Genomic DNA, 12552 nt, shown 5'->3' with positions numbered 1-12552 from the left:
TGAGTTCAATACTTGAGGGGGCCATTTAGGGATCTAGGGCAAAAATCTGTCTGGGGACTGGTCCTGCTTTGAGCAGGGGGTTGGACTAGATGACCTCCTGAGGTCCTTTCCAACCCTGATATTCTATGATTCTAAGGGGCAGGATGTGTGTCCAAAACACAATGGTTTAGGATTTCCCAACTTCTGAATAGTGCTCAGACACACGACAATGTATATGCAGTTCTTGTCAAGGATGTAAGTTGTTAGCTATGCTAGGTCTAATTAAGAACTGTCCATTCCATTTTGACCTCAGGGCAGATGTATGAAGGTAATACATGGAACAAATCTTTTTGCGTTTAAATATGAAAACCTTTCTATCCATTGTTTTGTGGAGAATACATACACACATGCATGCAGGGAGGAAAGTTCTGCTTCCCTGTTTCATCCACTGACTCTCTGGGCCCCAGCACCAATATTACTTCATTTTAATTCACTTGCAATCGCCTTCTCTTGTGAAGAGCTGGAAAGGAGTATCTTCTGATCCTGTCAAAATCATCTCTTACTCAACCAAAGACTGCTATTGAGAGATGCAAGATACTCCCTTCCTATAACACTGTCTCCATAACAGTCCCAAGAGCAAGAGGTGGGAACCAGAAAACCACCCCATACAGGTAGCAGAGCTGAGCAAACAGTAGGCCACTAGGATGGCTGCCTTATTTTTTTAAGCAAATAGACTTAAATTACTTATCCTCTGTATGTTTCCCCTTGCTCACTGGGTTTTAAATATTTAGGCTCTGAACCTGGAAAGACTCATACAAATGTTTCGCTTTAGCAATGTGAGTAGCTCCACTAACTTCAATAGGATTATTCATGGTACATGAAGTTAAGCACATGCTTATGTCTTTGCAGGATTAGCGTCTCTCAATGCCGTTTGATGTTGACGTTCAAACATATTTTTGAACATCAGGTTCCTTAACTTAAAAAAAAACCTCTTACCCTGATTTTTCTTTTTCTTCAGCCTCCATGTTTGTGTTAAGAATTTCCATTTCTTTAATATTCTCTTCCTCTTTATCTCCAAGATTGGCTTCATCTTCTGGTTTGGTTGAACTGAATTCCTTTTCCTGGTCAGACTGAGTATACATAGATTCTTGCAAGTTTTGTTTGTTTTCCTAAGAAAATATAAAAATGCAGTTAACTTACAATAGAAATCAACATGACAAGTATTTGAAAAAAGGCAGACAAAACACACACAACCAACTGGAAGAAATAATTCAAAGTTTTAGGATTGTTACCATTCCTAGTATATTCTTTGTTATTAAATGACTAAATTTTGCAGAAGGATTGTTTGAGTCAAAGGTACAGAATCTACCATTAATGTTTTGAATAGAAGAAACATTTAATGTGAAACTGCCAGAACAAATCCGCACCCAAATTTCTTTCAAAAAACGAGCTTTAAAAAACACTCAAGACATTCTAGTTTCCCTTACATTTCGTTCAATTCCAATGGAAACAACCTCTGAACAAAAAACTAACATTTTTTTTCTGTGTGGCTCAAAATTGTTTCATTGTGCCAAATTCACGAGACTCCAAAAGCGAAGCTGACTAGAAACTAAACTAAAAGTAAAACCTACTAATCAATTTTCATTCTCCAAACTGAACAACAGTAAAAAAATTAACAGCATTCAAATGAAAAATAAAAATATTTTAAATGTAGTCATCTTTAATAATCTTAGGGCCTAGTGTTTTTATTAAATGCAATTTTTAAACTGACAGCATCTCTTTGATAATTTCCTTTTAAAGATTTCACCCTAAATGCAGTGGGCCTTAAAAACAGATGTCAAGTAGTGCTCCTGCCACCCTTTTCAGGTGTCTTTGTGGGGGTGGTGTGGGAGTAGCTTGAAGTCCTGACTTACAAATGACTTCACTCAGGCCTTGGCTACACTTGCAGCTGTACAGCGCGGTGAGGTAAACCTGTCTTCGTACAGCTGAGTAGAGAAAAGCGCTGCAGTCTGTCCACACTGACAGCTGCCAGCGCAGTGGTGTGGCCACACTTGTAACATTTGCAGCTGTGTTGGGGGCGGTGCATTATGGGCAGCTATCCCAGCATTCATGTGGCTGCAACGTGCTTTTCAAAACGGGGGGGGGAGGGAGGGGAGAGGAGTGGATTGTGACAGGGAGTGTGGGGGGAGAGATCTGGAGTGCTTTTTTGGAGCATGTCAGCTCTCTATTTTGCAAGTTCCGAACTCCCGGCCCCCTGCTCATTCATTCACTCACTTAAAGCAAGCTGCAAACTGTTTGGTTCTCTCTGTGGTAAGAGCTTGAAACTGGCACTTCCGCATTCCTGCAGCCGGTCACAACAATGGAGAGGATTGGCCACTTGACAAGGTGATTAGTACTGCTCTGCAAGCGTTTACATTCACACCCCAGAGTCGTAGGCACTCCGCTGCAGTTGTTATTCCTCTTGGAGATGTGGAGTACCTGCAGCGGTGTACCCAGGGAGCTACAGCGCTGTAAGTGCCCTGCCAGTGTGACAGGGAGTGAGTTACAGCGCTGGGGGAGGCTTTACAGCGCTGTAACTTGCAAGTGTAGCCAAGGCCTCAGATAAATCTTTATGCCTACATAGAATCCCAACAACCTCAATGGCACTTTCTAAAGGCTTAAACATGTGCCTGCAGATCCCTCTGAAGTGCATAGGTCCTAGTCCTGCAATGCATTGACCTGGGGTGGATCCCTGAATCCTTGTGGAACTTCACTGATTTTGGTGTGGGGATGGGAATGGAAGGTGTCCATGCAGATGCAATGCACTGTAGGACTGAGACGTAAATCTAAAGCCAGGTTCAAAACAGAAATCCTACTATTATAGCTGCTAAGAGGATACAGCCCCTTTCAGGCCAAAGTAGGCCACACATTTTGGTATGAATCTGACTGTAGGTTGTAGCTGTTCTGTAGGAGGTCATGGACATTTTGCTTCCAAGACCCTCTGCAGCAGCCAGCATACATCCAGAGATGGATCTGGCCCATTTGAGCTCTGGTCAAGTGAAAAATTCTCTATGTTGTACTTATCCTCCTTTAGCTATGCAGCTGCTGTCAGCCACCAAACCCTATTTTCAGAGCTGTGATATGATCAGTATTAATAATAAGGAAAGAACAAAGCATTATCAAGACAACGTGCTAAACTGTTTAGGTGTTTGTTTTTTTAACTCCACCAAGGTGATTTCAGCCCTACTTAATACCCTACCTCCTACTTCCCTCACAAACACTACCGCAATTTAGCAACTGGGCTTAACATAAAGTATTTTACCAGAAAGGTGGGTTTATCATCTTCTTTACATTCATTATCATTCTCAGCTGGTTTTGTTTCTTCCTGTTGTATGATCACTTCTTCCTCCTCCTTATGCTCTTCTTTAACAACTTTTATTTCTTTTACATCCTGTTCAGGTTCTTCACGCATTTTCAATTCTTTTTCTTTTTCACACTCTTTGCAGGGCTTATTCGTCATTTTCTCTGGCAATGCCATTTGAAATTCAATATTAGCTGATGTGCAGTACTCTTCAAAACCATATAGATATCTGAAGGAAGAAAAATTAAATTCCATGACATGATGCTAACATTAATTTACATATATATTAACCTAGTGAGATCTTTACACCTTTGCTACATAAAATACATGTATTTCATAGGATACAATAAATAGGTTATATTAAAACTAACAAAACTTGTTTGTGAAAATCTGGTATCAGTTTGACCATTTTTCTTTTTTTGTTTCTACTTCTTACTATATTTAAACACGCAAACGATACCTCTTAATCAACCAGTATTACAGAAATACCCAAAATACAGAAAACATTTAAGAACACAAACAGGAATAAAAATATTCTAACAATTCAGGAAAGGAAAAATCAAAGGAAAGCAGTGTCCAGTTTGCTCAGCCCTGCAATATGGAAACTCAAGAAGTGCTTCTCATCTTGAATGAACTGTCAAACCAATTTGAAAATTAAGCTTATAATTACAATTGGCATTTTCTGAGCCTCCTAGAAAGAAACCTACTTGATTCTGATTATTAGTTATGACATAGGCCACATATGATAGCACGTTATAAACACTGACAGAAACAAGCAATACAAGTGATAGTGGTTTGCCTTGAAACCAATACACTCCAAACTGATAATACTCCCTGGTTTCAGTGAATTTGGGATATGTCATCCTGTAACACAAAGTGACGTTTTACTGCAATACTGCATTAAGCATTTTTTATTTTTCTGAAGGGATTGGTCCTGCTTTGAGCAGGGGGTTGCACTAAATGACCTCCTGAGGTCCCTTCCAACCCAGATATTCTGTGATTCTATCCCTCTATCTTCCTTTCTCAAATGCTATTATATCTGCATCAGAAAGAAGATCATTCAAACCAATCATATCATTAGCAATGACTAGCTTAATACTATGGAATTTGAACTGACTTCTTAAAGCTCTTGGAGAATACTAATGGTAACACCATACCTAAATATTTACCAAAGATTATTTCACTGTGCTGAGATTCCTTGTTCCAGAAACTTTACCCAAGTAATGTATAAATATCATTACAAACAAGTCAAATGCTTGGCTTTTTCTTTTATACATTTATTTATAATCTTCTCATTCTTGTACCTTTTTACCATTTTATTCTGTATCTTTATCTTTACACTACAGAACTTCTCCAGAACAGCTAAAGAAAATCTACAATATTTTAAGCACTGGACTAACATAAGGCTAATATCTATCAAAAGTAGTGTCTTGACATTACAAAAAATATTAAAAATTAACCAAAAACTTGTTAAAGCCACCATTTTTTACCTTTTACTCATTTATCTAGGAACATCAGTAGCAAAAAAATACAAATGTGAAAGCCACCTGACCATAGAAATTAATGATAGTTCTCTCATGATACCATATAGCTATCCTCAAAAACGTCAATTCTACTGACCATTTCATAACAGAGCGAGAGATCATTTCAAAAACCATCTCCCATCCTCCTAACATCCCAATCCCCTACTACTGATTCCCAATTACTTCATTCTGTGGACATCATCAAGGGCTTTGTGGACCAACATTTGACAACCAGCAGTATAGAATGTATAATAATGCAAGGTTTTCCACTCCTCCGATTTACCTTCCTATTATGTTTTACACTTCCGTTTTTTTTCCCCAATACAGTAAAAGCTGTGTTATCCAGCACTTTACCAACCAGAAAGCTCTAGAAAACAGCATTTTGGGGTGCCGGATCCGGGTGGCGCTCACCTTGGGTGGCTCCCTGCAAGCGGCGACATGTCCCGGTTGCTCCTAGGCAGAGGAATGCCTACGGGGGCTCCATGCGCTATCCCTGCCCCACCCTGAGTGCTGGCTCTGCAGCTCCCATTGGATATCCAATGGGAGCTGTGGGGTTGGTGCCTGCAGGCAGAGGCAGCGCACAGAGCGGCCTAGCCACACCTCCACCTAGGAGCAGCTGGAACATGTCACCGCTTGCGGGGAGCCACCCAAGGTGAGCGCCGCCCGGATCCAGCACCTCAAAACCCCTCCCATACCCCAACACCCTGCCCCAAGCCCCCTCCAGCACTCAAACTCCCTCCCAGAGCCCACACCCCCTCCCACATCCCAACTCTCATCCTTGAGCCGCCTCCTGCAACCAAACTCCCTCCCTCCATTGGGGTAAGCATAACTCTTAGTTAACTGGAATTTTTGACTAACACCCCATTCCTCCAACATGCTGGATAACAAAGCTTTTACTGTACTTTTTTTTTAAAAAGAGCAAAAATGCATCAAAATATATACATATTTTAGATATTGTGGTAAACTAACCCCCATCCAAAACCACAGATTTAAGTTCCTCTGGCACTAGAGAAGTTTTTATATCTATTATTATTTTTTATTATTTGTATTATCATAGTGCCTAGGAGCCCCAATGCTGGACCAGGACTCCATTGTCCTAGGCATTGTACAAACAGAACAAAAGGACAGTCCCTGCCCCAAAGAGCTTACAATCTAAGTGTAAAACAAGAGACACCAGATAGATACAAACAGACCAAAGAGGGAGTACAAGGAAACAGTGAGACAGTATTGGTCAGCATGGTAGGAAGCGGTCTTGATACGCTAGTGGCCAAGCTATTGTCAAGTTTTTTATAGGCTTAATGGCAGAGGAGAATTTTAAGGAGAGCAGAATAGTGAATTATTTTTGCAGGTGTTTACAGGAATCTTCTTCCAAGCGTGAGGGGCAGAATGGTAGAATGCACAAAGGCTCTGGTTTGAAAAATGTCACAAGTGGGTAAAGGAGGCTGATCTCAAGGGGTCAATAAGAGGTAGGAGTTGACCTTTTGATGCTAAATGAGAGATGACAGATAGGGAATGGATAGGTCGTGAGGACAAGTAGTTTGTGTTTGACACAACAGAGAACAACAACATACATTACAGAAGAGATACAATCCTAAGTATAGCATGAGGTGAACAACAACTTAGGCCTTGTCTACACTATAAAGTTTTGTCAGCAAAAGCTGCCTTTTGTAGACAAAACAAGGGGGGTATACACACTGCAAAGCTACTTTTGGCAGCAAAACTCTGCTGTTTCGCCAACAAAATAAAACCACTTCAACGAGAGGCATAAAGCTTTTTGCGGCAAAGTTCAAGTGACAAAGCGTCAGTGTAGATTCTGCTGTTTGTTTTGTTGACATAATTGGCTTCCACCAGTATCTCACAATGCCTACTGTGACCGCTCTGTTCTCTGTTTTAATCTCTGCTGTCCTGCAGGCATACGCCCCCTCCCTTTCAAAGCTCCGGGAAGTATCTGACAGCTGGGTCTGCTGCTCTGCTCTGGGATTGGGAACTAACCATTAATGTGGAATGCTCCTGTTCTGCCCTGCACTAGGAATACAGCCTCTGGCAGGACTGCCATGCTGCTTTGACGTTCCTCAGCACAGAGAGCAAACAAAGCTTCTCAGGATGCTGCTCCCGGCAGCTGACGAGGCTTTGGGAAAACTCAGAGGGAATCACAGGAGGCTTTGGGAGAACTCAGAGGGAATCACAGAACCGTAGGCAGGCAGGCAGAGCAGGCTGCTTTGGGAGAGACTGTTATGCCGAGCAGGCTGACGTGGAGGGGATGTCCCCCTCCCCCTGCCTCAGGATAGGTCGGTCAGCCTGCTGTCTCCCCGACCCCAGACACACCACTCTCCTTTCCCTCCTTCCCCCACACCAAACTTCAGTTGAAAAGCAACTGGCAATCTAGTAGGATGGGATTGAGAAACCTCATCATGTGATGCTGTACCTGCCCCATGAGGCATTGCAAACGTTTCCCAAAGCACCCTGCAGCCAGTTGCACAGTGGGATGGCCACCACAGTGCACTGCTCTCTGTGTCAATGCAAGAGCTGTTAGTGTGGATGTGCTCTGCTGACACAAGGAGCTAGTGTGGACATGCAACAGTGGTTTTAATTAAAATGCTTTAATTAAAGCGGCATAACTTTTGCCGACAAAACTTTGTAGTGTAGACAAAGCTGGAGTCCCGACTCAGTGCAGGGGATTGGACTAGATGTCCTATCAAGGTCCTTGCCAGTCCTACATTTCTGATTCTTAAAATTCCAAAATAATTAATAATATGCAATTGACAGTAACTATTTTTCATAAAAGAGGTGTTTCCATTTGAATCTATACATAACACGCCACAATGGTATCACTGTTCATATTTCATCCATTTTACATGTGCTGTATCACTTACTTTTTGTAAGCACATTTAACATTATATCCTGCAGCTGAGTTCAACACAGGTATTCCAAGATCTTGATACACCTGCTTCCATACTGCTCCACTTTCAATCTGTTACACACAGCAAAATACAAATGTGTACATTAATCTAGTACAAAACATAAGACTAATTTAAGTCTATTATCTTCGCAACAATAGATGAATGCTAACAATTTTTTAAAAAAAATTTCAGATCCACAAAAGAATGTATTCAACAAAAAAATCACTGTTCTGCTGCACAGAATTATCGTCAGTTTAGAACTTCTGTCGTTTTGCATTTCAGTCAGCCACGGTCTCAAACTGCAGGAGTCAGCCAAGTGGGTTATAACAAAAACTTACTTTGATAGTAACCTTATTTACCAAAGCTGGAGTTTTAATTTAAAATAAAGAAGGCAGTTCAAACGTTTGTGGCAATTTTTAACGTCCTGAATGGTGCAATACCCAGGTTCCCCAGAAACTGCCTCTATCAGCTCTTCCACTGCCTTTTATACTCTTAATGTGCTCAAGTTTTGTAACCTGTTTAGTATGCTCAGTACCAACAGCCCTCAAAAGTACTGTAACATATCTTGTTCTCTAAGTATGTGACCCTTAGCATCAGAAAGATGACACTGCATTTTACTGTATGAATATACATGACCAATCCATAAGTTAATTTTATAGGAAGACATCAAAAGTAGGAATAGAGTCTACTTCCCCAGGAATTCCAAGTAAGTGATCCAATTGCTGCTTCAAGATCAGTTCAGCTAATTCCAGCCAGCACAGTCTTCTATATATGATCCACAGTGGGGAGGAGTTAAGGATGCCATAGAAACCTTAACTCAGATTGCTTGCATTTGAGGTCTCGTGCAGCGATTTAGAAGTCTCTACTATTTGCTCAGTGTCTAAAACAAAGGTTCTGAGATAGGTATTCACTGAATCCTCAGAGAAAAAGGAAGTACTCTGACTGACTACATTATTATATAGCAATAGTTAGATCTACTGCATGTATCACAAAGGAATTAATTATGTAATCTGTTTGTCTGAATGTTTGTTTTTTTAATAATGCTGCTGGGTGTATTATGTTGCAGGATTAATTTTTCAGATTCCTAGAGTTTTTGTATAAGAGTCTTATTTACTATGACTTAAATCTAATCTTTTATATTTTTTTCCTCAGACTTTATGCGTCTGAAATACTTTCCATCTTAACTTTAATACTTACATTATCAAATCCTCCAAGCTTGTGTACAAGTCTGAATAATTTAAAGAGATTCAAATTTCTGTATCCAAGTACAGGTCGTTTATTAATAGGAGTCCCTGTGGAAGAATACAATTATTAAAATATTTTGAAATGTGTCCTTTTACTGAGCACAAGACCAGAAATTTATACCTAAATTATTTCACGTTACTAAATATATTACAGCAAGCTCTTTGATTCTGACCATACCATGTTCATAGTACAGTCTTTATTTATTTTTCTATTTATACAATAAGTCTGGCCCTACCAAATTCACGGCCCATTTTGGTCAATTTCACGGTCATAGGATTTTAAAAATCACAAATTTAATGATTTCAGCTATTTAAATCTGAAATTTCATGGTATTGTAATTGTAGGGGTCCTGACCCAAAAAGGAGTTGGGGGGGGATTTGCAAGGTTATTGTAGGGGGGTTGCAGTACTGCTACTCTTACTTCTGCATTGCTGCTGGCAGCGGCTCTGCCTTCAGAGGTGGGCAGCTGGAGAGTGGCGGCTGCAGGCCAGGAGTCCAGCTCTGAATGCAAAGCCGCCACCAGCAGCAGCACAGAAGTAAGGATGGCATGGTATGGTATTGCCACTCTTACTTTTGCGCTGCTCCCCTCAGAGCTGGGCTCTCAGTCAGCATCCGCCACTGTCCGGCTGCCCAGCTCTGAAGGCAGCAGCGCAAAAGTAAGAGTGGCAATACCATACCATGCCATCCATATTTCTGTGCTGCTGCTGGTGGCGGCTCTGCATTCAGAGGTGGGCTTCCGGCCTGCAGCCGGTGCTCTCTTGTCACCCAGCTCTGAAGTCAGCGCAGAAGTAAGGGTGGCAAAACCGTAACCCCCCTAAAATAACCTTGTGACCCCTCCTGCAACTCCCTTTTGGTTCAGGATCCCCAATTTGAGAAACACTGGTCTGCCCCCCGTGAAATATGTATAGTATAGAGTAAAAGCACACAAAAGACCAGATTTCATAGGGGGAGACCAGATTTCACAGTCCGTGACACATTTTTTATGGCCGTGAATTTGATAGGCCCTTAACAATAAGATAATAAAAACCATAATCAAACTATACATATATATATATTTAAAAGCTCACTTTTATCTCAATCCACTAAAGATATCACAATTCATGTGTGTGTGTGTGTGTGTGTGTAGGTGAAACAGAGGCCTTTGAACGCAAGTCTTACCACACAATTAAGAGAGAAACTATTTGATTTCTGAAAGCATATTTATTTGTAATCTCTCCCTATATATCTGTTAAGGATTTGACATATTAAAGGGATATGTTTTTAAAGGCATTTCAGTTTCCCTTATCAACACCACAAACATTCAGGTGGTATTACAAGGCACGAGCTAAAACCAGAATGAATTGAACCATCCAAATGATATTTGTCGTTCTAAAATAGATTTATTGAGGCATCTTATTAAAATTATGAAATGGAATGTATGCAGTAATAAAATTAAGAACAAAACTAGGCATTAAATGCACAGCTATATACAACACAGGGATATAGTGTATGATATACAGGGAGCATATCCACTTATTTTTCAAAGCAGGGATATGTCTGCATTTTAGCACTCATGAATGCTGAGAAGACAAAGAGGGTCAAGTGACAGACTACAATCTCCCAGATCACAGCAAGAGATGGATATGGCCACACTGGTTCCCAAAAATGAATTGCAAAGCAATAGTGGGTCATAACTCAAAGCTTCAATATACATTACATAATTGAAGATAAAACACCCACCTCTGTCTTCCATAAATTTGTATAACTGTTGTAGAAAATTCTCCCTTTCCTCTGGAAAAGGCTCTATTTCTTCCTAATATAAGTAATACAAGAAAATAAAATTTATCCCTTGTCTTGTTAAGCACTTCTAACTACCAGACATTAATTTGGAAAACTATTGTAGCAAATTAAGTTTACATTAAAAAGTTTGATTTACTGTAGAATTTAATGACACTGACGGCATGCTATACAGAGGGCATATGGTCTCTGAATGTTAAGCGATTTGGAAACAGGAAAGGCTATTTCCAGCTAATAAAAATTGTAAAAAATATATGGTTTGGTCTTTAGGGGTTTTCAATAGATTATCATCAAAATGTCATAAGAATTCTTATAAATCAACACAAGCTCTCAATTGTGTTAAATTAGGCAGAAAACAGAGTCTGGTAGACACCAGTATTGCTCCTCAAAAGATTACACACAATTTTGAGATTCATTTGTCCTATAATTAGATGTGGTTATTCTTAATGCCTGGATGGATTAAGTCATTTTCAAAGATGAAGCGGAAGATAAAATTGTGCCTGTACTTTTTTCTTCAGCGGTTCCACAAGCCACTAGTAACATGCTGAGGTTAATGACATTGCATGCACATTGCCAGAGGAGTAGAGTACATGGTATACACTGAATTAATTTGAAACAAACAAATCCAGAATAGGTACATCAAAAATATTTGTGGCTATTAAACTTATGACAGTAATAAACCTCTACACTAGATTAACCATCAGCGGAGATCAATGGCAAGACACTGTGGCTCAGTCCAACAGCTCCTCCCAAGCTGGTTAGGAAATCCCCAGAAATACCATGTGCCTCAACTGATATTAATTAATATCTCCCATATGACTATCATCTTATTTCTAGTGTAATCATAACTTCTAGGAATTTTAATCACGAAGTTTAAGATATTTCAAAGAGGCATGCAGAGTAGGAGTTAGTTTCAATTCTTTGTATTCCTTTTAATTCTGACCCATAGCAGACTTTCTGTGAGTATAACTGATGTATCATTTCTGTAAATAAAGAAAAATTACTTTGTTGCTATATCACCTTCATCTTTCCCATTCTACTTCTTACCCTAAGGATTATGACTTCACCAATCCAGAAGCAAGGAGACAAAAGTATTATTCATGAAGACGTGTGTAGACGCACCAGACCTCAGCTGAGAAACTTACAAAATTTGAATACAATTACTAAGAATATGATATAAATAAAAAAGATAACTTCTCACTTAATAGCCTCAACAGGTGGAGGAATGAATGTAGGACTGGCAAAGGCTACAATTAACAGAATTACCAGTAAGAAGTTTTCTCTTGTTGTACATGTCCTCCCCCTCATCATACACTAATTGGATACACAGTAGAAGTCAAGAGAAAAACATACTTCTAATGTGTTGGCATATTCTTCATTTAACATTAATAACAAAAACTTGCGTAAAAGAGGGCCATATAGTAATTTAGCAGATCTGTGGGTGAAGGATCAGCCCAAGTTGCTGACAGCATCCTAAAGATTAAGAATTTTTAGTATAAAGTGAGGGAAAAGAAATTCCCATACCAAACTACTAATATGATCACTGACATAGCTAGAGATCCTTCTTGACATCAAGATGAAATAAGGGAGGTTGTGCTGGGTCTGACTGAAATAAATACCTTCTCTTGCATGTGAAAAGAAGGAACAAAATAACCAGGGATATTTTGCAAAATGAGAAGTAGGACTGTATTCTGTCTAGACCAAAAATCTCAGATATTGTGGAAATTCAGGAGATTTCCTTCCCTGAAGTAATCTGGGTCAGAAGAGAAGGAAAAAAGTTAGATTTGGCA

The 12552-nt window shown here is 39.8% G+C and overlaps 1 protein-coding gene across 1 annotated transcript in view; it reads right to left on the bottom strand.

Annotated features, from left to right (window-relative positions):
* The window catches only part of ARID4B (AT-rich interaction domain 4B), a 147893-nt gene that overhangs the window by 51098 nt on the left and 84243 nt on the right, over positions 1-12552 (bottom strand). Inside the window, exons 12-16 of the mRNA XM_054021294.1 lie at positions 10706-10778; positions 8940-9034; positions 7716-7813; positions 3281-3548; positions 976-1148 (exon numbers count right to left, since the gene is read on the bottom strand). Of these exons, the coding sequence (XP_053877269.1) occupies positions 976-1148; positions 3281-3548; positions 7716-7813; positions 8940-9034; positions 10706-10778 (707 nt within the window). The remainder of the gene's footprint in view (positions 1-975; positions 1149-3280; positions 3549-7715; positions 7814-8939; positions 9035-10705; positions 10779-12552) is intronic.

Source organism: Malaclemys terrapin, chromosome 3, assembly GCF_027887155.1.
Source record: "Malaclemys terrapin pileata isolate rMalTer1 chromosome 3, rMalTer1.hap1, whole genome shotgun sequence".
Taxonomy (NCBI): Eukaryota; Metazoa; Chordata; order Testudines; family Emydidae; genus Malaclemys; species Malaclemys terrapin.
Note: the sequence above shows the minus strand (reverse complement) of the source record. Positions and strands in the feature narration are given on the sequence as shown.